This window comes from Talaromyces proteolyticus (assembly GCF_021365285.1).
Source record: "Talaromyces proteolyticus strain PMI_201 chromosome Unknown BGW36scaffold_4, whole genome shotgun sequence".
Classification (NCBI taxonomy): Eukaryota; Fungi; Ascomycota; class Eurotiomycetes; order Eurotiales; family Trichocomaceae; genus Talaromyces; species Talaromyces proteolyticus.
The window spans coordinates 2,603,312-2,617,512 of record NW_025764280.1 but is presented as its reverse complement, the minus strand read 5'-3'; the positions used below and the strand labels follow the sequence as shown (position 1 = coordinate 2,617,512).

General features: G+C 48.4%; 5 protein-coding genes across 5 annotated transcripts; 2 read left to right on the top strand and 3 right to left on the bottom strand.

Annotated features, from left to right (window-relative positions):
• Positions 1–62: 62 nt before the first annotated feature.
• On the top strand, positions 63–5,654 carry BGW36DRAFT_292936 (putative polyketide synthase; the record flags this gene model as incomplete). The annotated part of the gene is made up of 4 exons (XM_046210947.1): positions 63–412; positions 484–1,885; positions 1,949–4,312; positions 4,371–5,654. 4 exons carry the CDS (start codon positions 63–65, stop codon positions 5,652–5,654), a joined length of 5,400 nt encoding a protein of 1,799 aa, XP_046074729.1.
• Positions 5,655–6,142: 488 nt separating this feature from the next.
• Positions 6,143–7,349, bottom strand: BGW36DRAFT_293109 (putative oxidoreductase; the record flags this gene model as incomplete). Its single annotated transcript, XM_046210966.1, has 2 exons — positions 6,143–6,672; positions 6,746–7,349. 2 exons carry the CDS (start codon positions 7,347–7,349, stop codon positions 6,143–6,145), a joined length of 1,134 nt encoding a protein of 377 aa, XP_046074728.1.
• Positions 7,350–8,117: 768 nt separating this feature from the next.
• BGW36DRAFT_357651 (uncharacterized protein) lies at positions 8,118–9,852 on the top strand (the record flags this gene model as incomplete). The annotated part of the gene is made up of 4 exons (XM_046213896.1): positions 8,118–9,020; positions 9,101–9,229; positions 9,293–9,393; positions 9,456–9,852. The coding sequence occupies 4 exons, from the start codon at positions 8,118–8,120 to the stop codon at positions 9,850–9,852; spliced, it is 1,530 nt and encodes a 509-aa protein (XP_046074727.1).
• A 678-nt stretch (positions 9,853–10,530) lies between these two features.
• On the bottom strand, positions 10,531–12,118 carry BGW36DRAFT_395960 (uncharacterized protein; the record flags this gene model as incomplete). The annotated part of the gene is made up of 2 exons (XM_046218109.1): positions 10,531–12,031; positions 12,093–12,118. 2 exons carry the CDS (start codon positions 12,116–12,118, stop codon positions 10,531–10,533), a joined length of 1,527 nt encoding a protein of 508 aa, XP_046074726.1.
• An 872-nt stretch (positions 12,119–12,990) lies between these two features.
• On the bottom strand, positions 12,991–14,187 carry BGW36DRAFT_375400 (uncharacterized protein). Its single transcript, XM_046215762.1, has one exon. The coding sequence runs from the start codon at positions 14,070–14,072 to the stop codon at positions 13,254–13,256; it is 819 nt and encodes a 272-aa protein (XP_046074725.1). The 5' UTR covers positions 14,073–14,187; the 3' UTR covers positions 12,991–13,253.
• Positions 14,188–14,201: the final 14 nt, after the last annotated feature.

The window sequence follows — 14,201 nt, the reverse complement described above, 5'->3', positions numbered from 1 at the left end:
TATTGTAGTTCAACATTCTCCCACCGTTCTTTCACCATTTACAGTTTTACAGTTTAGAACTGATGGCCGTCTACACCCCAACATCCAGTTTGGGTTCTGACAGGGAGTTGCCAAAAATGGAACTCATATATTTCAGCAATGAGTTTCCAAGGGACGATCTGCAAGATCTTTTTCGTCGCATACACAACCAGAGTAAAGACAAGAGCCACTCGATTCTGGCTCAATTCATAAAGGAGGCTACATTGGCAATTAAGGACGAGATCCGGCACCTACCGACTGAATTGAAACAAATTATACCACCATTTGATACTCTTTTAAGCTGGGCAGAAGACAATGAGCTTCGGGAAGGTTCGATGTGTGGTGCTGTGGATGGCGTCCTTCTCATAGTTGTTCAGCTAGCGGCATATATTGGGTGAGTTTTGTTGTCACCCCTAACCTAATATGTTGCGCTACATGAAGGTATTGACGGATACTTATTATTAGACATATCGAGAGCTTTCCCGAAGAATTTGGCGATACTACAAACGCATGTCTTGCTGGCCTCGGAATTGGCTTGCTGGCATCGACCGCAATTTCTTTATCTTCGACGCTTGTCGACTTTCCCCTAGCTGGCGCAGATGTCGTTCGTCTGGCATTCCGTTTGGGTATTCATGTCTTGGCCGTATCCGAGAATCTAGAAGCTCGTGATCTGTCAGAGACCCCAGATACATGGGCATACGTGGTGCATAATGTCAATCCCGATGACGCCCAGAAGGAACTCGACTTCATGTACTCTCGTTCGGAAATTCCTGACACTGGTAGAATTTTTATCAGTGCTGTAAGCCGAACTTCGGTGACAGTGAGTGGTCCACCAACAAGATTGAAGGCGATTTTCAATAAATCAGAGTTCTTTCGAGAAACCAGGTTTATTGCTTTGCCTGTTTATGGTGGCTTGTGTCATGCTCCACATATTTATGGAGTGGCGGACGTTAAGAGCATTGTTCATGGGAGGCTTTTAAATACAGTCAGTGCAAATTTTTCACCAACGATCCCAGTCTACTCGACTAGCACTGGTCTGCCATACCCAGTCAAGACTGCCGGTGACCTTTTTGAAAGTGTTGTGACAGAACTCTTGACGAAGGCGATCTATTGGGATAATGTCATTCGTGGTGTGGTGGACCGAGTTAAGGGAACTGCTGCCCCTGAAGCAGTACTGTACAGCTTTGGCAACTCCATACCTCTCAACGACCTCAACACTGCGTTCAAAAATGATGTGCCAGATGTCGAAGTCTCAAGTAACAATCTGATTTCCTGGGTCTTCAAACTAAATCCTAATGACACTACGCCCCGCAACCCAGCCCAGGCCAAACTTGCCATCATTGGTATGTCATGTCGACTTCCAGGAGGCGCGACAAACACAGAGAAATTCTGGGAGCTCCTAGAGAAAGGTCTGGATGTCTCACGGCAAATACCAGCTGATAGGTTCGACATTGAAACACACTTCGATCCTACCGGCAAGGACCTGAACAAGACCATGACCCAATACGGCTGCTTTATCGACGAGCCTGGCCTGTTCGACGCCCCATTCTTCAATATGTCACCCCGTGAAGCCCAGGTTGTGGACCCGCAGATGCGCTTGGCTCTTGTCACTGCGTATGAGGCGCTAGAGCGTTCTGGTTACGTTGGTAATCGCACCGCTTCCACACGTTTGCAACGCATTGGTACATACTATGGCCAAGCTGCCGATGACTACCGCGAGGTCAACCAAGGTCAGGAGGTTAGCACCTACTATATCCCAGGTGGATGTCGCGCTTTTGGGCCTGGTCGAATTAATTACTTTTTTAAATTTGCGGGTCCCAGCTACAGCATTGATACTGCTTGCTCCTCTGGGCTTGCGGCGATTGAGGTATGATATCTGCAAGTTTTGATTGAAACTAGTAAGGTGCTAACTGTATATTGATTGCTATAGATTGCCTGCCAAGCTCTTTGGAGTGGCACTGTTGATATGGCCGTCACAGGTGGTGTTAACGTGCTAACAAACCCTGACGGTTTCACTGGGTTGTGCAACGGTCACTTCCTCACCAAGGGACACAATGCATGCAAAACCTGGGATGCAACCGCTGATGGATACTGCCGAGCCGACGGTATTGGTTCGATTGTGATTAAGAGACTAGAGGATGCAGAAGCTGACAATGACAACATCTTGGGCGTCATTCTCGGTGCAGGAACAAACCATTCCGCAGAAGCGGTCTCCATTACTCACCCTCATGCAGGCCATCAAGCCTATTTGTCTCGCCAGGTCCTCCGACAAGCCGGTGTAGATCCCTTGGATGTATCATATGTCGAGCTTCATGGAACCGGTACTCAAGCTGGTGATCATGAAGAAATGCAGGGAATTATGGAGGTATACGCGCCACCGACTAAGCGCCGCAGCAAGGATCAACCTCTGCATATCGGATCTGTTAAAGCGAATATCGGGCATGGAGAATCTGTTGCAGGTGCATCGTCGTTGATTAAGGTGCTTCTCATGCTTCAAAAGAATGCCATTCCACCCCATATTGGTATCAAAACAGAGATCAACCCCAAGTTCCCCAAAGATTTTGACAAGCGCAACTTGCATATCCCCTTCCAGAAAACCCCGTGGCCAAAAGTTCCCGGTAAGAAACGGCTTTTAGCTGTCAATAACTTTGGTGCGGCTGGTGGTAATACAACAATGGTCCTAGAAGAGGGTCCAGATCGCATTATTACAGAGAAAGACCCTCGTCCAAACCATGTCATTACAGTTTCGGCAAAGACTAAGGGATCGTTGACCGGGAATATAGAGCGCCTTATTGCTTATCTTGATGCAAATCCAGATACAAACATCGCCGATCTCTCATACACGTCAAATGCGCGTCGCTACCACCACAGTTATCGTGTAGCAATAGCGACCTCTGATGTGGTACATCTCAAGAAACAGCTAAACTCCCGCTTGGAAAAAGTTGATTCGCTAAAACCTGTTGGCAAGTCCGGACCACCACCAGTTGCTTTTACATTCACTGGCCAGGGCGCTTCTTATAAATCGATGAGCTTGGAATTGTATCGCGATGTACCGACATTCCGAGAACATATCGAACATCTTGACTCACTCGCTCGTGGACAAGGTTTTCCATCTTTTATTCCCGCACTTGATGGATCGCATCCTAAAGACCATGCGCATTCCCCAGTCATTACTCAGCTGGCATTGGTCTGCACCGAGATTGCTTTGGCCAAATACTGGACTTCTCTAGGAGTCAAGCCAGATGTTGTTATGGGCCACAGCCTCGGTGAATATGCTGCGATGCACGTGGCTGGTGTAGTCACTGCAAACGATACTATCTTTATGGTGGGATGCAGGGCTCAAATGCTTGAGGAAAGGTGCAAGGTCGGCAGTCATACCATGATGGCTGTACGAGCTTCTCTGGCCCAAATAGTTGAAAGCTCTGCTGGCAAGCCACATACGATTGCTTGTGTCAACGGTCCTTCGGATACAGTCCTTAGCGGTACCAAGGACCAAATGGATGACCTCGCTTCCGTACTGGGGGCTGCCGGTTACCGCTGCATTAAGCTGGATGTTGCTTTTGCATTCCACTCCGAACAGACTGATCCTATTTTGGACGATTTCGAGACCATTTCAAAGACGGGTGTCGTTTTCCAGGAGCCAAAGTTACCAGTAATCTCGCCATTACTTGGTAAGGTCGTCTTCGACGGTAAAACTTTCAACGCAAATTACGTCCGACGAGCAACCAGAGAGACGGTTGACTTTCTATCCGCATTAGAGAATGCTCAAGCGATATCCACGATTAGTGATGAAACTGTATGGGTCGAAATTGGACCTCACCCAGTCTGTACCGGGTTTGTCAAGTCCACAATCCCATCTACTCGGCTCACAATTCCATCATTGCGCCGTGGCGAGGACAGTTGGAAAACTTTGGCCGAGAGCATGGCTGCATTGCATCTTGCCGGCGTTGAAGTTGGTTGGAATGAATTCCATCGTCCCTTCGAGAGCAGAGTCAGACTTCTTGATTTGCCGACGTATGCCTGGAATGAGAAGAACTACTGGTTGCAGTACAAGGGTGACTGGTGCTTGACAAAAGGCAATACTTTTTATACTAAAGAAATTGCTGGTAAAGCCAATTCAACACCTAAGTCACTTCCGCCAAGTGAAATCCAGACATCAACAGTGCAGCAGATCATTGAGCAGGATTTCAAAGGGTCTGCGGGTACGGTGACAATGCAGTCGGATCTTATGCAAGCTGATTTCCTCGCTGCTGCCCATGGACACAAGATGAATAACTGCGGCGTTGTTACATCTGTAAGTTAGCTGTTTGATTTCAATTGGTTGGCGGTAACTTTACTTACTATTATTCCAGTCTATCCACGCCGACATCGCCTACACTCTCGGTGACTACCTATACCGCAAGCTAGTTCCCAAGGCCAAGGGAGTCAACATGAATATTGTCGATCTAGTTGTGACAAAGGGACTTGTAGCTCAAAGTAATACCAAAGTGCCTCAGTTGATCCGAGTGACTGCTGCTACTTCTGATGTCCACTCTGGCGCAGTAGATTTGACATGGCAAAATGTCGACAATGACGATAATGTTCATGAGCCGTTTGCTACCGCAAAACTTTATTATGGAGATGCATCCGAATGGATATCTTCTTGGGGCCCCGTCACTCATCTTGTTCAAGGCCGAATCGAAACCCTCGAGCGCTTGGCCGTCGAAGGTAAAGCCAACCGCTTCTCGCGCAATATGGCCTACACTTTGTTCGCCAGCAACTTAGTTGACTATGCTGAAAAATACCGCGGCATGCAATCGGTTGTGATGCATGAGTTGGAGGCTTTCGCTGATGTGCAACTTACCACGAAGGAAAGCGGGGTCTGGACGGTCCCTCCATATTTTATTGACAGCGTGGCACATTTGGCAGGCTTTGTCATGAACTGCTCTGACGCTATGGATACAAAGAACAATTATTGCGTTACTCCAGGTTGGAAGTCAATGCGACTTGCGAAGCCATTGCTCCCCGGTGCTAAATATCGTTCCTATGTCAAGATGATTCCGACAATCGAGGACCCAACTGTCTTCCTGGGGGATGTTTATATCATGCAAGACGATGTCATCATTGGGATGGTTGGTGGTATCCAGTTCCGTCGTTATCCACGTCTCCTACTCAGTAGATTCTTCTCACCTCCAGACAAAATGGCAGCCATGGAGGGTAAACCAAAAGCAGCTGCCCCTAAGGCCACGGCACCAGCACCAGCACCCAAAGCCCCCGCGACAGAGTCAAAGCTAGAAGCATCTATTCCTGATTCCGAAGCTAGCAAAAAGGTCGTGCAGAGCCAACCCTCTCCTCCACCTCAGGAAGCTCCTGCCACTGCTACTACTGACACCGATGCACCGTCAATCGAGGCTGCAGCCGCTTCGGGTAGCGTCACTGCCAAAGCACTCATGCTTATTGCTAAAGAAGCGGCGTTAGATATCTCGGACTTGGAGGATGATGCCGGTTTTTCAAATCTTGGTATTGACAGTTTGATGTCACTTGTCATAGCTGAAAAGTTCAGGACGGAATTGGATGTTAAGGTCGGTGGCAGTCTCTTCCTGGACTACCCGACGATTGGTGATTTGCGGAAATGGCTGGAGGAATACTATAGCTAGATAGTCAGATAGAACAGTGACCCCAGTCAGATTGTATAGCTGTTGTGCATGGAGAAAAGCGGGACTCGGCGTTGTGGTGTGAGATTCTATAGTGTAACCAGATTAGTTCACGACATGAGGTGGTGTTTCGCCCCGCCAGCCCGAAGCGCCTCACTGTTGCATTCGTCTCTCAATGAATTTGTGATTTATATAATCTCTCTGAAGGTAGATCAACGTAATGCCTTAAATTAGACAAGGCGGACGAATAGATCAAATACATGTATGGAAGAAAACGAGGCGGAAGGAGGGTGAGGTTCGAGGGAAGGAGCCCCTCCACCGGCTGCGACACAAGTCATCTCTTTAATATCACTACGACATTCATAAATATCTACCAACAACTTAGAATTAAAGGTGAATCCCTCCCTTTGGTTTTCAATAATACAAGCAATTGATATTGAGCATTATTGACATCGGTTCAATTCAACGACAGCCGTGCAAGGCGCACATGGCTAAGGGGCCCACACAGCCACGCTCTTGATCCTCTCAATCAGATGATGTACCTTTCTCGTCGACTCAAAAGATGGATATCCATCCTCATTCCCTGTTGCGAAAGCCTCATACAAACGAGCCGTGTTGATGCCCAAATCACCAATACTGGTGACATGCTCTTGTTCATTACGACTCAGGTCAATCGCCTCGGTTTCACCCTTCCACTTTCTGAGAAACACCTTCGCCTTGAAATTGGCTTGAATGTAGCTACCAGCAGGACCAGTAAACTCGATTTCGCCCTCGGAACCGCTGATGATCCATCGGAACCCCTCCTCGTCAACAGAGGCTGGAGTGCAGCGCAGATTGATCGAGGCGACGGCACCGCTTTCGAGAACGCCTTGTACCAAAATGTACTCCGGAGCTGTTACTTTGTATGCCGGATCGACGACCTTGCCAGTGTCGTCAAACAAGGGTGCTGTCTTGCCATGGATCTTTAGGACAGCCTGGAGATCTTTGAATTCCCCCAGTGTATTGATGAATGGCTCCAGACCTATATTCAGGTTATTCATTAAATATCCATCGAAAAGAAACTGAAAATCAGCATTGATTTGAAAGAAACATACCATGTCCAAGACCAATGTTGATGCGGCCTGGTCCACCATTCAGATCCAGAAAATCCTTCAAGTTCTGCGGTAATCCATACCAGGTTGAGAGAGGTAGATGACCAGTCCAGCTGGAGCTAATAACATCACCGATTGCTTTAGATTCGAGCAACTCTTTTACCTTGGCAAACGCGGGGCTGCCACGAGCCTGAGCACCGACGATAGTCTTTATGCCACCTTCTTTGGCAAGCTTTGTGAGCTCCTCGACTTCGGGGTAGGAACCCGAGAGAGGGAACTCAACAAAGACGCTCTTTTTATTTTGAAGTGCAGGCTTCACCAGAGAATAATGCTTGCCGACGTGAACAGACACGACAACGAGGTCGACGTCCGGGTCCTGGGCTAAATCCTCAGGGGAGCCATAAGCCTTTGTTGTGGGTTCAAGTTTATGGTGCTCGATCGACTTGCGAGCCTTTTCGGCAGTGGAGTTGCAGAGAGCAACAATCTTGTAGTGTGGAGATTTGATGAGAGACTCGAGATGCATGAGACCCCAGGTACCAGACGTGTAACCCTGACCGGTGGGGGTGACGATGCTCAGACCGATGATACCAACACGAATAGGCGCCATTTTCAAAGTAGGCTTTTGACGGTATTAAACGAGGCTAATAATTTTCTTTTGGATGATTTGTTTTAGAAGCCATATCCTGCTGCAAACTTGTGGTTATATAGTTACAAGTGTTGTTGTTAATAATCACTATAGACGGCTGTTCTTGATTAGAAATTGAGTACTTTCGTACCGCGGAACTCCGAATTATGAAACCAAACTCAGAACGTCAGAAAAAAGCATCCAATATCATTAACATCAGCTTGTGTCATCTTGAAGCGATCCTACACTGAGCCATATACATTTAATAGTAGCCCCACCAATAATAGACTTAGAATAGTGTGGCTGACTGATTATAGATCACATTATAGTTAGTGCATTACTAATTCTTGATTGATGAACCAACAACATGGAATTCCGATTTTGGGCTTCTGTAAAGTCTGGCTGGACCCACCCGAACTCCGAGCCGAAGATTCGAAGCGTTGGATTACTACGGGAAGTATTCGTCCGCAGAGCTGGAAACTTCTCTCCAACTGCCGACTCGGGAGGGCTTTCACCTTTGGATATCTACGCGGTTTGGATATAGAATTCTAGGTTGGGAAACAAACCAAGCGAATCTCAAAGGCAAACGAGACTCATATGCAAAAGCCTGTCTAGATGCGCCCCGTTTCCCCAGGCCCCACCTGAACTCCGCGGACTTCGTTTGAGCCCTGTATCAATTCAAGGAGATTCGAAAGATCATCTGGTGAAAAGCCAAACAAAAAGATATCGGCGGCCTATCTTCCTCCGATAATGCCGCTCTCAAGGAAAAAGTCCTGTATGCGATGCAGGCAATCCAAGCTACGATGCAATCAAGCGACGCCAACCTGCTCTCGCTGCTCGGAGCGAGGTGTGAGCTGCATTTATGATTGGAAGGTTGGCTATGGGTCATCATCTTCAGTGTCTAGAGCATCTCGAACCTCTACGACATCGCCAAGAATTTTCGAGGAGCTATCAGACAACGCACTGCAGTCGCAAGATTCCAGTGACATTCCCGATCTACCGGCGTCCGTGTTCATGAACCCCCCACATCAGGTTGCGGGACTTGAGCCGGGTGATATTGAAGTAGATTGGAATGCTATCAATACTGCTGACGACCAATCCTTCGATGTATTAAAATTAAGCCCATCATTGGGCTTACCTACTATGCCCGCTCCATATCCGATCTGGGCCGGAACTCAAGGATTAGCAGATATCGGCGTAGAAACACCAGGCATCGATACCATGAACAGTATGGGAGCACCTCAAAATAACGTCAGTGCTTGGTTCATGGGGAGAATTGGAGTGTCATCAAGGCCAGACAATTCATCCTGTACCATTTCACCTGAATCAGTTCTGTTACGCCCGCCTCTCCGGACCTTTCAGCTGCGACATGTACTCAAAAGTTGCGCTCTTACGAGAGTGGTTATTGGACAACTGACTAGTTTTCCGAAAATGATGACCCATGGCGACCGTCTACCGCCATTCATTTCCCCACCTTGTTACCTTCATGAAGAATTAGCTTTTGACTGTGCGAAGAACAGGAGACATAAATGTCTCCCCAAGGAACTAGCCATATGTGCTGGTTTAGTAGATATGTTCTACTCCCGGACCCCACAGAACGCAGATTTCGTGTGGAAAACAATATATGCTGAGAAAGACAGGCTACACAGAGAGGTCAGTTTCTCCCATGCGGAAATATGGAGTCGAGTTGCCAAAAAAAAGCATTCGAAACTGATTTATATTTTTCCGAACAGATTGAGGATTTGGATCCACATCATCAGCTAGCCGCTCTGCAGGCGACAATTATTTATGCATTGCTCCAAGCTCACGATGTAGAATCTAGTGATGCCAATGGAGGCTACTCGCTCATGCGTAGCGTGCTGGTAAGTTGGGCATCAATCGATAATGATAGAAAATTTTGAAGTTTTTGACCGACCGTTTTCTAGGAAATCGCCATGGCGCTCTCAAAAACTAGCAGACTAGAAACGAATATCTTAGACGGCGTACCAGACCGGCAGCAGTGGATTCACGAAGAGAGTATCCGGAGGTACGACCCTACCATCCCGGTATAATTTTAACGCAATCTAACGTCCATTTTGTATTCCACAGGACAATAGTATTAATCATAGTCATAGATCTTATGCTCGACGGTCTCAGGGAGCCTCTACGAAGCGTAGCCATTTCTCTATGCGCATTTCATTTACATTTAATCCCCCTTCCAGCAACACGGGATCTATGGGAGGCACATTCAAACTTCATCTGGCGGACTGAGTTTGAGCGGTACCTATCGAAGCGGAAAACGAAAAAGGCTTTAACGATAGGGGACTTGCTGGCACTGGATGACTCCGGGACGCTCAGACAGCTACAGCCGGATGATCCGAGAAGTGATATTCTTCCGGATATTCTCAGTTGGTGTGAAGGAGTGGACTCGTTTGGCTCGTTGCTCTGGATGGTTGTGCCATTTCATCAGTGGAGGGCGCAGGCGGGTATGGATGAGGTGTGGTAGGATTTGAAAAAGACGATGCTGGCAGAATCGCCCAATTCGTGAAATGTTTCCATCAGCATCCGCCTAGACTGCATGGGCCATAGGTCAACTGATATCGGTACAATGCGGTAGGAAGATACTTTCCTTAATATCCGGTTACTGATCTTACGGTTTTAATGGCCTGCTGCGGTACATGACAATGCGTACAGCTATCTGCTATTGCTCTGTCTCAAAATTTGCAGCAGCAGCAGAGGCTCAATGAGGTAATTCCCCAAGTGAAATCCCTGAAGCGATATGGTCAATCAAAGCTGATATAGTATTCAAGTTGATCTATTGATACTGGTAATTATAAGCCGCGAAGGCGAGATCCCATCTAACGTATGCAGGCATAAGTTACATGTTAGTCGTACATCAATTGAGAATTGACTTAATAAGCACTTTGTCTCGTATGAAAAAAGTTCTGAATTAATGATAACTTGATCTATCCGTCTCGTCGTGAACTAACATAATTTGTTACATACATTAGTCATCATGAATACAATGGGAGGTCGTCAAAACGCATATCAATAAAACAATAGTAAATGCTCACACGCATAAAGACGTAACAGATCAAAGAACACCCCAAGACTCCTTATCCCTCATCTCTAGACACATCAACACATCAACACATCAACCACAGAAAAAAGCTAAAAAAAAATGTTACATCATGCGGAACACCAAATCAGAGGCGAGCTCAGGAATCCCATCCAAAAGTTCCCTTAGCCCTCCACCAGGAGCCGCAATAACACTAACCCCCGACCCCGGACCATGACTTGGCGAAGACGGCACTGGGATGGCCGCAGGGGAGTAAAGAGCGAGCTCACGCATCTTACAGGCGGCGTATTGAGCGACTAATTTGCGTAGTTCACTTTCTCGAAGCAAGGTAGCAGAGGTCTGGCACTCGGGCTCGAACCTGTTGGTTTTGTGGTATGTGTAGCGAAGGACGTCTAGGAACATCCTTGCATGAGCATCGAAGCGGTTTGCTTCGGTTTCGTCCAGGTCTCCTTCCTCGTTCTCAGAGGGGGGGATTAGAGAATAGTCTAGCAGTTCGCGATGCAGTTTCTTGAGGCAGAGCTGGGCGAGGCCGGAGATCAGGTATTTTGTTGCGAAGACGTAGAGCTTGGCGTGGAACAAGATATAAGGGACATCGGGTTGTGAGGTGACTGGTGGTTTCGAGGGCTGGTGGAAGTATTCAAGATCTGCAAACTCGTCCCAACTACTAACACCTTTCTTTCGAGGAGCTGAAATTCCCTGGGTTGCGAAGGAAGTATCGATCATCGATGCAGAATGCAGTGGTCTGCGTGGATAGCCATGTCTGGGATGCTCAGCTCCAGGTGACAAGGGTCGATCCCACCAGTCACTGGCGTTAGGCGGGATATCGTCTCCAGGGTCGGTCTCAATGGCACAATCACGATCTGCGTCGTTATTGTCTGTGTCGATCTCTGGTTTGACGTCCTTGTGTTGGAAAGGCGGCGTGGAAGGCGGAGTTAGGCTGACGGGGGCTGCGGTTTCCTCAAATAGTGTTGCGCTGGCTTTCTTTGTCTTCTTTCTGTCTTTCTTGCTTAACTTTCTGGGCGGGAAGAGCAAAGGTTCGTCCTTTGAGTCAAGCAGGCTGTCCTCGACAGTTTCATCTGCTGGCGTGTTGCTCGCAGGCCCAGCCGGACTATTCTGTTGCTGGGCAATCGATCCTTCAAATGGGTTCTCCCACTCGATCATCAACGGCTCTTCTTGCTGCGGCAGCATTTTCGACTCTGGTCGGTCTACAGGGGGAGGAGTCGGGGCAGGCGGGGGCAAAAAAGAAGCAGTAGACAGGGCGCGCAGTGCACGATGCTTCAATGGGCTCACACTCACAGCCTCTGTTTGTGGTCGTGGCTGTAACTGTGGTGGTGAGGGAGTTGGAGGCTGTGCAGGCTGTTCAGGCTGTTCTTTCTTCTCCACCGGCACAGTGTAGTCGCCTGTGTATGCATACTCGGTGAAAGCTGAAAAGACCTCGACCTCTTCATCTTCCAGTACGGTGATGCGATGCTTTGACTCGCGGGTTTGACCATTGTTCATAAGATGATCCAGAGGCCTGGAGACATGTCTTGCCAGGCCGGATTGAATGGTCAATTTGGCATGATCCTTGCCAACTAGAAACGTGAATGGAGGCGAGGAGATTATCCTAGCGACGCGATTAATTGATATCCAGGCTATTTCTGAACGTTTGAAAGTTGAAGACGCACCTGCTAAAATCTGGTAACGTCTCCATGGCGTCGCGTCGGTTTTTGGCTACCACGGACGAGAACTAACTATTGGCGAAAGGTCAAAAGAAGAAAATCACTTCTTCCGTGAGACACCGAAAAAACCGAGGCACCTACTTCCTCTGCTACTCTCACCAAACTCCCCTACCACGGAAATCAAGTGGCTGGGAGGGGAAACAGCGAAGAACAGCTATAAGAAGACCGACTCACGGTTCGTCCATGATGGAGAATGACTACGTGGGCAGACATGATGGGCGCGCGACCACTGCCAACATGGGTGTGCGCTTGCTTGCCCAGTGCGGTGCGCTTTACCAAAGACGTTATTATCAGACACTAGTTCTATGACTCTAAATGCCACAATGCGCGCTAGAACGAGATAAGAGTTGTCCACCAGTATGGAGCTTCCCTACGCCGACTTTCATTTTGATATCTATGTTGACAAACAATGGTACCCTTTTCTCTGGTCTATTTCATTGAGCAATTATTCTCTACGGCTTTTGATCTCTTACTCTGGGATTGCAGAATTTTACTGTAACTCCGTGCAGCATGGCCTGTGCGATAAACTCGAGGGGGCTGGTATGGCGGATCATGCATCCTCGAAAAAAACCCAGCAAAGACCACTGAACAATACAAATGCCCAATAATAATCCCTGCCCAAGCAGCGTTAGTCTACCGTCTAACCCGTTTTTCATGTGGCTTGGCTGCAGGAAGACCGAAAATTTTTACCTGCTCTTCTCGTCGTGGCTGTTGTGGAATTGTAACATGTATGCCCAATGTTTGTATGATGATGCCCATCGGCAGACTAGCATAGTTTGCGCAGATTCACACCGCTAATTCGCATTGGTCTTTTTCTAAACCCATTTTGTACAGGGACGCTAGCGAGGAACGTAATTCGTCTATTTAAATGTGTCTATTTAAATGCGTGTAGAACGATATGTAAGGTGACGGTGGACAAATCCACAAGCCCTGTCTAGCGGCAGCAATCACTCGAGATCAATGTGAACACAACCCAGTGACGCGATGTCGAGTCAAATCAGTAGCAGTGGAGATAATACACGAATATGTTACAGGTACCACATCTAGCTTCACCCAACATCCCACAATGAGTGGTAGCAGCATTCAGCAGAGAAGTGGGTGGTAAATTCAATGAATAATGCGAATCTCCGCATGGCCCGGCTCCCACTCCCTCAACCCATCTCTCAAACTATACCAAAACCTCAAGCGCACCGTCTCCATCTGCGCGGTCTCCATATCGGCGTTATCAAACGCCTCTCCCAGCTTCCGCACAGAGTCTTCAATCCTCTCCGCATTCTCCTTCCGCAAGCGCGCAATCTCGCTCTCGGCTTCTGCCGTGGGCGCGTTCGTGAGCTCTTCAACGGCCTCCTGCACATCCATAATCTCCATGAGCGTCTCCGAATCCATCGCGGCCTTTGAGTTCCCGCCGTCCTCTGCCAGAACGTCAATGCCGTGGAACTCCGCCAGCAGGTATTGCGCGCGACTGAGCGGGTCGACGAGGGTCCGGTAAGCGTCGTTTATGCGCGACGATAGCGCTTCGGCGCGCTGTTTCTCGGGGCCCTGTGGGACTTTGTCGGGGTGGACGCCGTTTTGGAGTCTGAGGAATTCGCGGCGGAGAGAGGAGGTGTCGATTTCGAAGGGTGATTGCGGAGGAGGGCCCTTGGGGAGTGTGGAGGGGAAGATTGTGTAGTGGTTCGTGACGTCTGGAGTGATTGGGGTGCTATCATCTCGGCTTGCGCCGGATGCTGTGCGTCGTTGCTGGAGCGGGAGTTGTCGTAGGATGGAAGGGGTTGTAGACGTATGGTTGTATCGACATAGCAGACAGACACTGCTGTTGCTGCTGCTTATTCTGCTGGGTGTTATTCGTAGCACAGGTCTTGGAAATCCTCTAGCGCGAGGTGCAGCCAGCACTAGTCGCTGCGATCGTAGTGCGATAGTTCCTCGCATCTTAAGTCTAGTAGAATGGCGTAGCGATTGTTGTATATGTGCTGTTGTGGAGGAACAGTCTGGGATGGAGATGGAGGTGACAGGCGAAGGATTAATTTTCCCGCAAAACGGTCGGGCTTGCTACGTCAC

Excerpts from the sequence above, each read along its gene's own strand:
- BGW36DRAFT_375400 (XM_046215762.1), bottom strand. The coding sequence starts at position 14,072 with ATGCGAGGAACTATCGCACTACGATCGCAGCGACTAGTGCTGGCTGCA.